At 46.2% G+C, this 15,712-nt stretch overlaps 1 protein-coding gene across 1 annotated transcript in view; it reads left to right on the top strand.

The window, feature by feature from the left end:
• Positions 1 to 15,365, top strand: part of tlr7 (toll-like receptor 7) — a 31,598-nt gene extending 16,233 nt beyond the window's left edge. Inside the window, exon 2 of the mRNA XM_043700597.1 lies at positions 12,159 to 15,365. Within this exon, the coding sequence (XP_043556532.1) occupies positions 12,159 to 15,365 (3,207 nt within the window). The remainder of the gene's footprint in view (positions 1 to 12,158) is intronic.
• The last annotated feature ends 347 nt before the right edge of the window (positions 15,366 to 15,712 follow it).

Raw genomic sequence — 15,712 nt, 5'->3', positions numbered from 1 at the left:
ATTTCCGACGCCCCTCCCCCAAGTCCCTCCTCCCTATCTTTTATCTTAGCCTGCTGGACAAACTTTCCTCATTCCTGAAGAAGAGCTTATGCCCGAAACGTCGATTCTCCTGTTCCCTGGATGCTGCCTGACCTGCTGCGCTTTCCCAAAAACATATTTTCAGCCACAATTTCTTTAGTCGTTCAGCACTCTCTATATCTACCAGCCTTTCCTTTCACCCTAACAAGAATGTACTCTCTCTGCTCTCCGGCTATCTGATTTCTTAAGTCTTTCCATTTTCCAGCCATTCCTTTACCTGTGAACATCTGCCCCCAATCGGTTTTTGAAAGTTCTTGCCTAATACCATTAAAATTTGCCTTTCTCCATTTTAGAACTTCGACTTTTAGATCTGGTCTATCCTGTTCCATTGCTATTTTAAAACTAATAGAATTATGGTCACTGGCCCCAAAGTGCTCTCCCACTGACACCTCAGTCACCTGCCCTGCCTTATTTCCCAAGAGTAGGTCAAGCTTTGCACCTTGTCTAGTTGATGTATCCACATAATTAATCAGAAAATTGTCTTGAACACACTTAACAAATTCCTCTCCATCTAAATCTTTAACACTATGGCAGTACCAGTCTATGTTTTCAAAGTTAAAACCCCCTACCATAACCACCCTATTATTCTCACAGATAGCTGTGATTTCCTTACAAGTTTGTTTCTCAATTTCCCTCTGACTATTAGGGGGTCTATAATACAATCCCACTAAGGTGATCATCCCTTTCTTATTTCTCAGTTCCACCCAAATAACTTCCCTGGACATATTTCCAGGAATATCCTCCCTCAGCACAGCTGTAATGCTATCCCATGTCAAAAAATGCCACTCCCCCTCCTCTTTTGCTTCCCTTTCTATCCTTCCTGTAGCATTTGTATCCTGAAACATTAAGTTGCCAGTCCTGCCCCATCCCTGAGCCATGTTTCTGTAATTGCTATGATTTACCAGTCCCATGTTCCTAACCATGCCCTGAGTTCATCTGCTCAAACTCCTATCCCTGCCCTCACAAGCTCATAGCACCGGGAGTAACCCAAATATAACTAGTACTACTCTCGAAGACCTCCTTTTTAAATTCCTGCCGAACTCTCTGTAGTCTTCCTTCAGAATCTCAACCTTTCCCCTTCCTATGTCTTTGGTTCCAATGTGGACAATGACCTCTTACTGGCCGTTCTCCCCCTTGAGAACATTCTGCGTCCTCTCTGAGACATCCTTGATCCTGGCACCAGGGATGAACACACTATTCTGATTTTTCCCTGCTGGCCACAGAAACCTCTGTCTGTACCTCAGACTATAGAGTCCCCTAATACAATTGACCTCTTGGAACCCGATGTACTCCTCATTGCATTTGAACCAGTCTCAATACCAGAAATTTGGCTGTTCATACTACAATCCCCTCAGAATCCAGTACCCTCTACATTTTCCAAAACAGTATACCTGTTTGAAATGGATATAGCCACAGAAGCCTCCTGCTTTAGCTGCCGACCTCTCTTCCCTTTCTTGGAGTTAACCGATTTTTTGTGACTGTATCTGAGACTTTCACCCCTTCCTATAACTGCCATCCATCACATACTGTTGCTGTTGCAAATTTCTCATTGCTTCTAACTGTCTCTCCAACCGATCTATTTGATCTGATAAGATTCACAACCAACAGCATTTATACAATCCGCAGTAACCCTTAAACTCTCTTTAAACTCCTGACAAGAAGCGCATATCACTCTACCAAAGGCCATTTCTGCTCCTTCACAATCTACAAACCCAGAAAATAACACTGCCTTATTCCTCTACAAAACACTGTCCTAGGTTAAATTACTAGGTATGGCTTATATTTTAAGTTTAATCAAGACACATATCTCAAAAAACATATAATCAAGAAAGAACCCACTCTACTCACTACTGCAGACTTTCTGTAGATCACACTAAAAAACAATACAATCCACTTATCTGTTTTTGTGTGTGAATTTCGCCCAAACAGTTCCTCCAAGATCAGTTGTGAATTTCACTGTTTGCTAATTTTCCCAGATGCATTCCGATGTCCAGCGATACATGAATTCTAACAGCAAAGTCAGTAACGTGCACATTCACTACTCTTGTCAGTTTCTTTCTCTCTCTCTCCTGCACTGACCTCACTATGTGCTGCCTTTGTCTGTTCTTCTCCCTTTTAAAACTGCTTTTGTTTTGACTTTTTTTCCCCCAAAGTTCCAAAACAATGCAACAGCATATAAAACAATAATTGCTGCTCCTGGAATTCGCGGAAATCTCCTCCAGCACCTAGAATACCTCAAAAATGTTGGCTGTTACAGCCAAAAAATTTTCCCATCCTCCATCTTGGATTACCCAGAATATATAAATAATTTGGACTTAATGTGAGAGATATAGCTTTCGCAGATGACATGAAAAATGGTGGAATGATAAATAGTGAGGATATACTGCATAAAATCAATTAGCTGGTAAGCTGGACAGAGCAGTGGCAAATGGAATTCAATCCAAAAAAGTGTGAGGTTTTACATTTGGAGATGGTTAACAAGGAATCATGCTGTGAATTGTTGGACTTGAATAATATTTAAGATCAGAGGGACCATGGTGTACATATCCACAGATCTCTGAAGGTAACATAGCATCTAGATAAGGTAATTAAACTACATGGAATTATTGTCCTTATTAGATGAGGCATAGAATGTAGGAGCAAGGACTCTATTCTAGGGTGTCACGGTGGCTCAGTGGTTAGCACCTCACAGTGCCAGGGACCCAGGTTCAATCTCCAGCCTTGGGCGACTGTCTGTGTAGAGTTTGCACATTTTCCCTGTGTCTGTGTGGATTTCCTCCCACAATCCAAAGATGTGCAGGTCAGGTGAATTGGCCATGCTAAATTGCCCATAGTGTTAGGTGCTTTAGTCAGAGAGAAAAAGGCCTGGGTGGATTAATCTTCGGAGAGTCAGCGTGGACTTATTGGGCCAAAGGGCCTGTTTCCACACTGTAGGTAATCTAAAAAAATACTGTTTAGGTCACAACTGCTTTACTGCGTTCAGTCACCACATTATAAGTGTGTGATTGCATTAAAGAGGGCACAGGTTTTCCCGAATGTTGCTTAGGCTGGATAATCTGAGCTATATGGAAAAATTGGATAAGCTAAAGTTATTTTCCTCGCAGCACAGAAGGTTGAGAGGGGACAAAAATGCATAAGATTGAAAGAAATACAATGGATTGGAAAGCAGGTCTTTTCCATTAGTAGAGCTATCAATAACTAGTGCGCAAGGATTTAAGAGGTATAAATGTAAGAGAAGGTGGAATTTTTTTTCACTGACTGGTGGGATTCTGAAACGCATTACCTGAAAAGGCATTTGAGTCATAACATTTATGCACCATTTAGATCTTCACTTGGGGCTGTGTTGCCATAGCCTCCAAAAGTATTGTGCAGAAGCTAAAAAATGGGATTAATGTAGTCAGATCTTTAATAATTCGGATATGGAGGTGCCAGTGTTGGGCTGGGATGGACAAAGTCCAAAGTTACATGACACCAGATTATAGTTCAACAAGATTATTTGAAATCACAAGCTTTTGAGGTGCTGCTCCTTCATCAGGGGAAGTCAGTTCTCTGAAAGTTTATGGTTTCACATTGGACCATAACCTGGTGTCGTGTGACTTCTGATTTTATAATTAGCATTGCTGACTCACAGCACCAGGGACCTGAGTTTGATTCCACCCACGGGCAAAAGTCTGTGTGGAGTTTACAATTCTTACCATGATTGCATTTATTTCCTCCCACAGTCCAAAGATGTGCTGATTTAGGTGGATTAACCATGGGAAATGTAGGATGATAGGGTAGGGAGATGGGATGCTCTTCAAAGGTGTGTATCCGATGGACCAAATGTCCTGTCTCCATACTGTAGAGATTCTATGAGCCAACAGTGGCACAATGTACCAAATTGTCTGCTCAGCACTATTAATGTCTATTCTTCTTCAGCAATTGCAAGTGTCATTGGCTTCTTGTTTATTGAGCTCCGTGATATCATACTCAGGCAATGCTGTCATATTATCAATGTAGTTACTCTCAAATCAACTCTGAAGTTAAGCTCTTCTGTCTTTCAAACATGGTTGCAATAAGTTTGGAGCAGATTGTCAGGGGAAAGTGCCACATAATAATACAATCAATAATACTTTCCATCACTTTACTGATGATTTGAAAGTCAACTGATGGAGTAGTAATAGTTAAGCTGGATTTGTACTGCTTTACGTTTGGCAGGCTAGAAATGAGCAAGGGGCTCAGTTAGATGATTTGTGATGCAGAGTGAAACCAATAGCATGGGTTCAATTCCTGCACTAACTAACATGACCATGAAGGCCTCTCCTTCTCAACCTTGCCTCCTGTCTGAGGCGTGGTGACCCTCAGATTAAACCATCACTAATTTTATCTCTAATGAGAGGGTAGCCCTATGGTTTGATGTGATTATGGTGATGCTGCATTAATCATGGGCACAGTTGAGAGTGAGGTGCTGGAAAAGCACAGCAGGTCAGGCAGCATCCGAGGAGCAGGAAAATCGATGTTTCGGCCATAAGCCCTTCATCAGCTTTCCTGATGATGGGCTTATGCCCGAAACGTCGATTCTTCCCCTGTGCTCGACTTCCTGACCCACAGATGGCAATCAGTAAGGGTAGGCTATATGAAGGGCTTTTGCCCGAAACATCGATTTTCCTGCTCCTCGGATGCTGCCTGACCTGCTATGCTTTTCCAGCACCACTCTAAATCTAGATTCTCGTTTCCAGCATCTGCAGTCCTCACTTTTGACTAATATCTCCATTGTAATCAACAACACCCACAAGGCTGTGTACTCAGCCCCTTATAAACTCCTTATATTTTCATGACTGCGTGGTCAAATTCTGCTCTAACTACATTTACAATTTTGCTGATGACACCACCATAGTGCTTTGGATCTTAAAATAATAATAAGACAGAGTACAGGAAAGAAATAGAGCTTAGTGACATGGTGTAATGACACACCACTATCTGTATCAATGGCGCTGAAGTGGAGATGGTCAAGAGGTTAATGTTCCTAAGAGTAAAGATGTTCTGCTTTATCCATGTTGATGGTACAGTAAGAAAGCACACCAACACCCATACTTCCTCAGAAGATTAAGGAAATTCAGCACCTCCACAATGACTCATCAGTTTTTATAGATGCACCATAGAAAGAATCTTATCTAGATACATCACAGCTTGATATGGCAATTGCTCTGCACAAGATTGCAAATTAGAAAGTTGTGAATGCAGCCCAGTCCATCACGTAAACCAGCTTTCCATCCATTGACTCTGTCTACACTTCTCACTGCCTCGGGAAAGCAACCAACATAATCAAAGACCCCTCCCATCCTAGTTATGCTCTCTCCCATGTGCAAACGTATTCAAAAATAACTTCCTCCCTGTTGTGATCAGAGTTTTGAATCGACCTCTCATATTATTAAAGGTGATCTTTCTCTGCACTTTCTCTGTAGCTGTAACACTATAGTCTGCATTCTATTCCATTATCCTGATATAATTATGTATGGTATGATTAGTCTGGACAGCCACGCAAAACAATACTTATCACTGTTTCGCACTACATGACAATAATAAATCAAATCAAAACTACCCCTCTAGCTCCTGCCTCCGGGTCACCTGACCAACTCTCAAGGTGGCATCACACACCCAACTACACAAAACAGGATGCACCTTAATGTTGGATATATGGATGATAATACATTGTCACTTGTATTTTGTAGTGATTAATACAGTAAAATAGTGAAAGGCTTCAAGTGTCACCACAATCCAGCAGAATTTTAAATAGTTTAAGAATAAAAGGATACAGATGAAGGTATATCTTCAATGCGCATCTCCGACACAAGTCCTGAGCCCTGAGCCAGATCACCAACAAAACCTGTGCCTCCACACCGTCGCCTCTGTCAGATCCACCAAAGTCACCATTCTTCAGGTGCTGTCTCTTCGAAAGGCCCACCTACACCAATGTCAGGTCCTGCGCTGGATTTACACTCGCCCAACAACCAGGAGTCCCTGACTCCAGGCCTACACAAACAGGAGCTGCTGCTGCTGCCTCACCAATAACCTGGAGACACAAGGTCTGGGCCTACTGCAACCAGAAGCTATTGCCATCGCCTCACCAATATCAAGGATTCCCAATTCTGAGCCTATCAAAGCCAGGAGTCCCCATTCGCAGGCATACCACACCACTGTCACTTCAGCTACTATGTGGAGCCCCTGCTTCTGGCCTACCACACAACCGTCACCTCAACAATGCCTGGAGTCGCCACTCTGGGCATATCACTTCAGCTGCCACCTGCAGTCTCTGGTCTGGGCCTACCACAACCAAGAGTCCCTTGCTCTGCTGCAGCCACAATCTTATTACACCTTGGACTCCTCACTCTGGGCCTACCACAACAGGGAGTCGATTGCTCCACTACCAGGCTAGGCCGCCACCAACTCACGAAGAGTACCACACCAGCTACTTACCTCCACAATGTCACTGACAGGAAGATGAAGAAGTCAAAGAAAGATAAAAAGGGTAAAGAAAGGAGGGAGGAGCCAACCTGTCTGGAGCAGTGGGTCCAGAAGCCTGAACACTGCCTACCGTACCAGCGCTACCATCTTGGAAAAACCTGAGATGTTTGTCAAGATTACAGCTCTGGTTATTCATCCTCCTTCATTCACAACTGGATGTGACAAAATTACAAAACCTTGATCTGATTCACAGTTTTGGATCCTATCAGTTTTCGATTATTCCTATCCATTTTGCATGTCTCCTCTACTGTTTCAACATGCATCTAGTTTTGAGTTGTAACCTCACTGGCATTAGCTCTTCCTTATAGATATGACAGTGTTAATCCTGGTAAGTTCTCCTACACATTACATTTCAGCCAACATTCATTTAGTTGGAAGCATCATAGAAAAGAATTAGAGTATTCTTAGTGTAAAGATGTGATATCTTTTATTCAATAATTATCTTAGTAGGTGGCAATATAAATATCAAATCAAAACTACTCCTCTAGCTTCTACCCCGGATCACCAGACCCATTCTCAAAGGGGCATCACACACCCAACTACACACACAACAGGATACACCATCATTAGTGCTGGGTGAATGAATGATGATATATTGTCACTTCTTTTTATGGTGAATAATGCAATAAAATACAGTGAAAAGCTTCAACTGTCATCACAATCCAATGCCATTTTAAATAGTTTAAACATAAAAAGATGTAGCTGAAACAGTGTACGTCTTTGTTCCGTTGCCTACTCCATGAATCCTGAGCCCTAAGCCAGTTCACCAATGAAACATGGGCCTCTACATTGCCACCTGCACCATATGTACCATCAGTCACCACTCTTCAGCTGCCATCACTTCGTCGCAAGGCATCCTCAACAACGCCAATGCCATGTCCTTTGCTGGACCCACACTTGCCGAGGAAACAACATTCCTGGCTCTGAGCCTACACAAACAGGAGCTGCCACCACTGCCTCACCAGTAACCAGGAAAGTCCAGCTCTGGGCCTACCATAACCAGCTGCTGCTGTCACCACCTTGTTGATAACTAGGAGTCTCCAGTCCACACCTACCACAACCAGAAGTCCCTGGCTCTGTGGCTGCCTGGAGTCCCAGGCATACTATACTGCTACTACTGTATGGAGTCCCTGTTCCAGGCCTACCACACGGACAGACTTCTCGACAACATCTAAAGTTCCCGCTCCAGGCATACCACACTGTCATGGCTTCAGCCACTGCCTGGAATCCCTGCTCTGGGTCTACTATACCACCACCATTTCAGCCATCACTTGGACTCCCTGCTTGGGCCTACCACAATCAGGAGTCCCTGACTCCACTTTAGCTGCTGTTTCACTGATGCCTGGAGCATCTACAGGTTTTCTGGTGACCATCACATGGTAGGACAGATATCAAACAATGAGTCGGAATATAGAAAGATGATAAAGGACTTGGTGATGTGGTGCAATGATAACAGCCTCTCTCTCAATGTCAGCTAAACAAAAGAACTGATCATTGACTTCAGAAAGCAAGAAGATCATGACCCCTTCTACATCAATGTAATGTATATTGAGAGGGTTGAGGGCATCACGTTCCTCGGAGTGACAATAACCAACAACCTGGCATGGGCTTCCCAAGAAATGTGATGGTCAAGAAGGCACAACAACTCTTCTTCCTCAGGCGGTTTGGGAAATTTGTGATGTACATAAGGACCCTCACCAACTTTTACAGATGCACTACAGAAAGCATACTATCCAGGTGCATAATAGCAATTGCTCTACCCAGGACTGTAAGAAACTGCAGAAAGTTATGTGCACAGCCCAGACCAACATGGAAGCCAACCTTCATCTAATGACTCCATTTACATCTCTCGTTGTTGCAGAAAGTCTGTCAACATCATTAAAGACCCTTCCCACCCCAGTAATGATCTCCTGCAACCTCTTCTGTCAGGCAGAGGATACAGAAGCTTGAACATATGCACCAGCAAGTTCAAGAACAGTTTCTTTCCTGCCGTTACTAGACTGATAAATTAACGCTTTAACTTCAAGTACTGCTGATCTTGTTAATGTTGGTTATGTTTCACACACATCCTGGGCAGTAAAACTTGTATGCCTCACTCTATCTTTCTCATTCTGTGGGCGGCACAGTGGTTAGCACTGCTGCCTCACAGCGCCTGAGACCCGGGTTCAATTCCCGCCTCAGGCGACTGATTGTGTTGAGTTTGCATGTTCTCCCCGTGTCTGCGTGGGTTTCCTCCGGGTGCTCCGGTTTCCTCCCACAGTCCAAAGATGTGCAGGTCAGGTGAATTGGCCATGCTAAATTGCCCGTAGTGTTAGGTAAGGGGTAAATGTAGGGGCATGGGTGGGTTGCGCTTCGACGGGTCGGTGTGGACTTGTTGGGCCGAAGGGCCTGTTTCCACGCTGTAATGTAATCTAATCTAAATCTAAATCTAATCTATCCAAGTTTTTTTTGCCTTATGATCTGCTTGTACTGCTCGAAAACAAAGCTTTTCAATGTATTTAGGTATGCAGGAACAAAATGGATTCTCCACTTTGGGTCGATACAACCAAGTCCCTGGCTCTGCTGCCAGGCTCGGCCGCCGCCACCTCTTCACAACGGGTCACAAAGCAGCTACCCTCCTCTACGGTGTCACCTTCTCTGCCATCACTGACAGGAAGAAGAGAAAGAATTAAGTAAGGGAAGAAGACAGGAGGTGGTTGGTCTGCAGCAGACGGGTGCAGGAGCCTGTCTTGCCATCTTGGAAAAATGTGATTACTTTTGTCAAGATTATTGGTCTGATTCTTTGTCCTCCTCGACTCACCTTGGATGTGACAGAACTGCAAAACTTTGACCTGATTCATAGTTCCGGAAATCAATTATTCCTGTCCATTTTGGATGTCTCCTCTAATGTTTCAACTTACAGGGCAATCCCTACATCCATCGGTCTGGTTACTGCGGTTTCAGTTACCTGCGGTTTACCGCGACCCGAACATATTATGGGGAATGTTCCAGAACCAGGGACCAAGAGGCTGTCAGGAAGGTACATTTCCCAATTAAATGAATAGGTTCACACCTATCCACAGTTTTGGGCATCCACAGTATGTCTTGGAAGTATTCCCCCGCGGGGCTACTGTACACCTCATCTTGCGTTGTAACTTCAGTGGGTGAGCTTTTCCTTATAGATATGATGGTGCTAATCCTGGTAAGTTCTCCTACACTTTTCATTTCACCAACATTCATTGAGCTCATAGTGTCACAGAAAAGAATGAAGAATATTCTTACAGTGAAAATAGGACATCTTTTGTCAAATAGTTATTAATTAAATGTAAATTCCCCAGGTGCTGTGGTGTGATTCTAACACCCCGGAGACTGGGTCAGAACTTCTGAATTAATAGCACAATGCTACCATCCCCACAAAAACTTATTCCATGATGAAGTAACACAGCCAAACAAGATGATAAATTTCTGGGTTGTGACAGAAGTCAGGAAGAATTTTATGTCCATCTTCTGTTCCAAATGGCTGAAGAGTATGAAAAGTTCTGAACTGTCTTTATTTGGAGAACAAAAAAAAAACATTCTTCCAGAATTCATATCAAGTAGACTGAAAGACCTTGGTGAACTGAAATTTCAGAAGATCCACACAAGGCAATTATATTTTTCACATTGAACCTTTGTTTTTGCATCTCAGCCTTGGCTTAATGCTAACAAAATTGTCTGAATTCATGTCTTATTCAAAATCTAACACATCCAAGCCAAAATGGCCACTGGTGGTCTTCAGGTTGTACTGTATGTGAGTTGTGTTAATGACACATACATAGATCAGCACATTCTTCTTGAAGAAATTTCTTTACATCATAATATCAAAATATTATGGGAAAGAATGGCCATTCAGCCGAAGTGCATTTAGCCTATCCTTGCAAAAAAACTCCGTTTTCTTACCAAATTTTACATCTAATATCAAACTTGCTGTGGTTCTGTTCACCGAGCTGGAAGTTTTTGTTGCAAATGTTTCGTCCCCTGTCTAGGTGACATCCTCAGTGCTTGGGAGCCTCCTGTGAAGCGCTTCTGTGGTGTTTCCTCCGGCATTTATAGTGGCCTGTCCCTGCCGCTTCCGGTTGTCAGTTTCAGCTGTCCAAAGGTACACAGGAAAGCCACACACACAGACCAAGTCCTGAACTATGAAAGCAACCACCCCAATACACACAAACGAAGTTGCATCAAGACACTATTCAAAAGGGCCACAACACACTGCAGCACACCAGAACTGAAAAAAGAGGAAGAGGAACACCTGTACAAGGTATTCGCCAAAAACGGATACCCGCGCAATTTCATCAACAGATGCCTAACGGATAGACCACAGAACGATGACATGCCACAACCCAAAGGACTAGCCACACTACCATACATCAAGAACATCTCTGAAATGACAGCCAGACACTGCGACCACTAGGACTTATAACAGCACACAAAACAACAGCCACTCTCAGACAACACAAGTGAAACAAAGAACAGCCAGGGAATTCCTAGAAGCATGGCACTCATCTACAAACTCCATCAACAAACACATAGACCTGGACCCAATATACCGGCCACTACAGTGGACAGCTGAAACTGACAACCGGAAGCGGCAGGGACAGGCCACTATAAATGCCGGAGGAAACACCACAGAAGCGCTTCACAGGAGGCTCCCAAGCACTGAGGATGTCACCTAGACGGGACGAAATGTTTGCAACAAAAACTTCCAGCTTGGCGAACAGAACCACAGCAACGAGCACCTGAGCTACAAATCTTCTCACAAACTTTAATATCAAACTTGTTTTCCGATCATTTCCTCGGATGGTAGTGATGTTTTAACATTATCACTGCACTGTAATTGAGGGATCCAGACTAATGCCTTGAGGGCATGAGTTCAAATCCCAAGGCAGCTGGTGCAATTTAAATTCATTATAATAAAGAAATTGAATTGGAAGTTTTTTACTATCAATTGCTGTGAATCAGTTGGATTTTCACTATCATCCTATAAGGAAGGAAATCTGCTGCTCTGACTGGGATTTGACCTACATTTGACTCCAGATCTATAACATGGTTAAGTTTTCATGTTTTCTGAAATGACCTAGCAGGACATCCTGTTCAAAGACAATTAGGGTCAGGAACAATGCTGGCCTTCCCAGTGATGTCAAAAAATTATCCAGCACCTCCTTTTAAAATTAATGCTTTGACTTCTGAAGAAGTCATGCCAGACTCCAAAGATTAACTGTTCTTCTCTCTGTACAGATGGTGGCAGATCTCCTGAATATTTCCAGCATTCTGTCTGCTTCTTTCAGATTTCCAGCAAGTGCAGTATTTCAAACTTATTTGAACTTAATGCTGGGTCATGCCTCTTTATATACTGCAGTTAATCTAAATGCCTGATTCATTGACTGTAATTTGAATGAATGAATTATTTGTCTGATTGAATAGAACTGAGTTTGCAGAGTTAGAGGACAGTGGGAGGTTACAGCAGTTCTTTGCTCATCAAAATTGTCCTTTTTGTTGAAACTTTATGCAAACTTTAAGATGTGCCAATTGCTTAAATCATTGTTCTCTTTCCTTTTTAGGTAGTTTTGAACAATGCACCTGTACTGCTGCTTCATACCATCTTTCTATTTATCTCACTTTCAAAATCAACTGCAAATATATGGTTTCCAAAAAGTCTCCCATGTGACGTGATGAAAGATGGCCCTGCAGTGGTTGTGGACTGCAGTGAACGTGAACTTAGGTATGTGCCAACTGGCTTTCCCTCTAATGCCACTAACATCAGCCTGACTATTAATCACATCCTTGAAGTTCATAGCACGTCCTTTTCTGGATTAAGTGACCTCACTGAGATCGACTTGAGGTGTAACTGTGTGCCTGTCAGAATGGGTCCCAAAGATAAAGAGTGCACTAATGCCTTGAGGATTCACAAAGGGGCCTTCTCCTCCTTGCCAGCCTTGAGGTCACTCTATTTGGATGGGAACCAGCTAAACGGGCTGCCTCAAGGCTTGCCCCATACTCTGACAATGCTGAGTCTAGAAGCCAACAGCATCTTTGTCCTGACCAAAGCAAATCTTTCAGTGATGTCAAATCTGGAGGCCATCTACCTAGGTCAGAACTGCTACTATCGCAACCCCTGCAACACCTCGTACCAGATTGAACGGGATGCGTTCTATGGCCTAAGCAACCTCACCATCCTGTCACTCAAAGACAACAATTTGACCCACGTTCCTGGGAAACTGCCACGCAGTTTAAAGCAACTTCTTCTGTATAATAATATGATCAAGGAAATCAATGATAAGGACTTTGCTGAGCTGCCTGAGCTCGAGACCCTAGACCTGAGTGGGAACTGTCCCCGCTGTTACAATGCTCCATTCCCTTGCCAGCCATGCCAGTCTCCAAGTTACATCCAAATACATGCTAATGCTTTCCAAACACTAAATAAATTAAAAACTCTGCGTCTGCAAAGCAATTCTCTCTCAACAGTGCCCAGTTCTTGGTTCAAGAACACTTCCAACCTGCGACTACTGGACCTGTCTGAGAATTTTCTACTGAAAGAAATCGCCAATGCCGCGTTTCTGAAATATCTGACCAAACTTGAGGCTATAGACCTGTCCTTTAACTACGAGCTAAAGCTGTATGCCAAGTATCTGAATCTGTCCGAGAATTTTTCCAACCTGCAGTCTCTCCAAAGTTTAAGAATCAGGGGCTACGTTTTCAAAAACCTGAAGGAAGAACATCTGAAGCCACTGTGGGATCTCAGGAATCTCAAGTTCCTGGACCTGGGCACAAACTTCATCAAAGTGGCCAATCTGCAGATCTTCAAGAAATTCCACGGTCTGAAAGTACTCGACCTGTCGGAGAACAAAATCTCGCCTTCCTCTGGCGACTCGGCAGGTGCCCAGTGCAGCTCCAACAAGCCGAGCCAAGCACCCAATGCCTTTTATGGCTGGTCCGATCAGATGCATTACTTTCGCTATGATGGCTACGGCCGGAGCTGCAAGTCCAAGGCGGAGAAGGAGGCCAGCTACCCATTCGTGCCGTCTTGCCCAACTGAGTGCGGCCGCCTCGGCTCCTTCTTGGACCTGAGCAGGAACAACATCTTCTTTGTGGGGCCCACACTCTTCGAAGGCCTCTCCTCGCTGCGGTGCCTGAACCTGTCCGGCAACGCCCTCAGCCAGACCCCCAATGGCAGCGAGTTCCAGCACCTGCCAGACCTCCGCTACCTCGACCTGTCCAACAACCGCATCGACCTGCTGTACGAGACCGCCTTCCAGGAACTCAGGAAGCTGCGGGTGCTCGACCTCAGCCACAACAGCCACTACTTCGAGATGGAGGGCCTGACCCATCGCCTGGGCTTCATCCAGAACCTGACGGCGCTCTCCAAGCTCTTCCTGAACGGGAACGCCATCCACTCGTCGGCCGATACGGTGCTGAAGAGCCGCTCGCTCCGGGTGCTTGAGTTCCGTGGAAACCGCCTGGACTACATGTGGAGGGACGGCACCACCCACTACCTCCAACTCTTCAGGGGCCTCGTCAACCTGACCCGCCTCGACCTGTCGTCCAACCTCCTGACCTTCATACCACAGTCCGTCTTTGAGACCCTGCCGCCGCGACTGGAGGAGCTGGTGCTGGCCTCCAACCAGCTGCGCTCCTTCAAGTGGCTCAGCCTGCGGCACCTCGACTCGCTGCGCCTGCTCGACCTGGGCGGCAACCAGCTGACCTCCGTGCCACGCTCACTGGCCGACTGCGCGGCCGGCCTCCGACGCCTGGTGCTGGCCGGCAACCGCATCACCCGCCTGGGGCGGTACTTCCTGCGGGGCGCCGTCTCGCTCAGGGAGCTCGACCTCAGCAAAAACCGCCTGCGGATGATTGAGGCGTCGAGCCTGCCGCCGCCGCGCATGCCCCGCCGGCTGTTGGAAGAGGTGGGAAGCGGCTCATGGGCGGGGCTGCGCGTGCTGCGGCTCGACGGCAACCCGTTTGCGTGTAGCTGCGACGCCACCTCCTGGCTCGCCTGGTGGCTCAATCGCACCGAGGTGCACGTGCCCCGCCTGGTCACCGGCGTGACCTGCGCGTCGCCGCGTGTGCGCCGCGGCCTCAGTGTGCTGAGCCTGGACCGGCACGCATGCGAGCTGGACTCGCTGGGCGCCGGCCTGCACGCCACCACCGCCGGCCTCACCCTATCACTGCTCCTGGTGTCGCTGGCAGCCCGCCACCTCTCCTGGGACGTACGCTACGCCTACCATGTGTGCGCCGCCAAGCTGCGGGGCTACCGGCGGCTGCCGTCGTCGCCAGCCTCGAGTGCCGCCTACTCGGCCTTCGTCGCCTATGACACCCACGACCTGCTGGTCACCGACTGGGTCCTGAAGGAGCTGATCATCCACTTGGAGGAGACGGGCGACAGGCGTTTGTGCCTGTGTCTGGAGGACAGGGACTGGGTGCCAGGCCGCCTGGTATTGGAGAACCTCTCGCACAGCGTCCACCGCAGCAGGAAGACCATCTTCGTCCTCACCCGGCCTTACATCGCCACCGGGCAGTTCCGTACTGCCTTCCACATGGCCCACCAGCGGCTGCTGGACGAGAAGCTGGACGTGATCGTGCTGGTCTTGCTGGACAAGGTCTGGCAGCGCTCCCGCTACCTGCGGCTGAAGAAGAGGCTGAGCCGCCACTCGGTGCTCGAGTGGCCCCGCAACCCTCGTGCCCAGCCCCTCTTCTGGCAGCGCCTGAGGAGCACCCTGACCACTGACAGCCACGTACAGCATGGCAAACTCTTCAACGAAATTGTCTAGCCTGCCTGTAGCCAGGTGAACGTGTGTGTGCGCGTGTGTCTGTGTGTGTGCGTGTGTGGTGTCTGTGCGTGTGCCTGTCTGTGTGTGTGCCTGTCTGTCTGTGTGTGTGCCTGTCTGTGTGTGTGTGTCTGTCTGTTTATGTGCCTGTTTGTGTATGTGTGTCTGTCTCTGTGTGTGCCTGTCTGTCTGTCTGTGTGCCTGTGTGCGCGTGTGTGTCTGCGCATGTGTGTTTATGTGTGTATCTGTGTTGATGTGTGTGTCTGTGTGCGTGTGTATCTATCTGTCTGTGTGCGTGTGTGCCTGACTGTCTGTCTGTGTGTGTCTCTGTGCGTGCCACACGAACCACC

The sequence above is a fragment of the Chiloscyllium plagiosum genome, chromosome 12 (genome assembly GCF_004010195.1).
Source record: "Chiloscyllium plagiosum isolate BGI_BamShark_2017 chromosome 12, ASM401019v2, whole genome shotgun sequence".
Classification (NCBI taxonomy): Eukaryota; Metazoa; Chordata; class Chondrichthyes; order Orectolobiformes; family Hemiscylliidae; genus Chiloscyllium; species Chiloscyllium plagiosum.
Note: the sequence above shows the minus strand (reverse complement) of the source record. Positions and strands in the feature narration are given on the sequence as shown.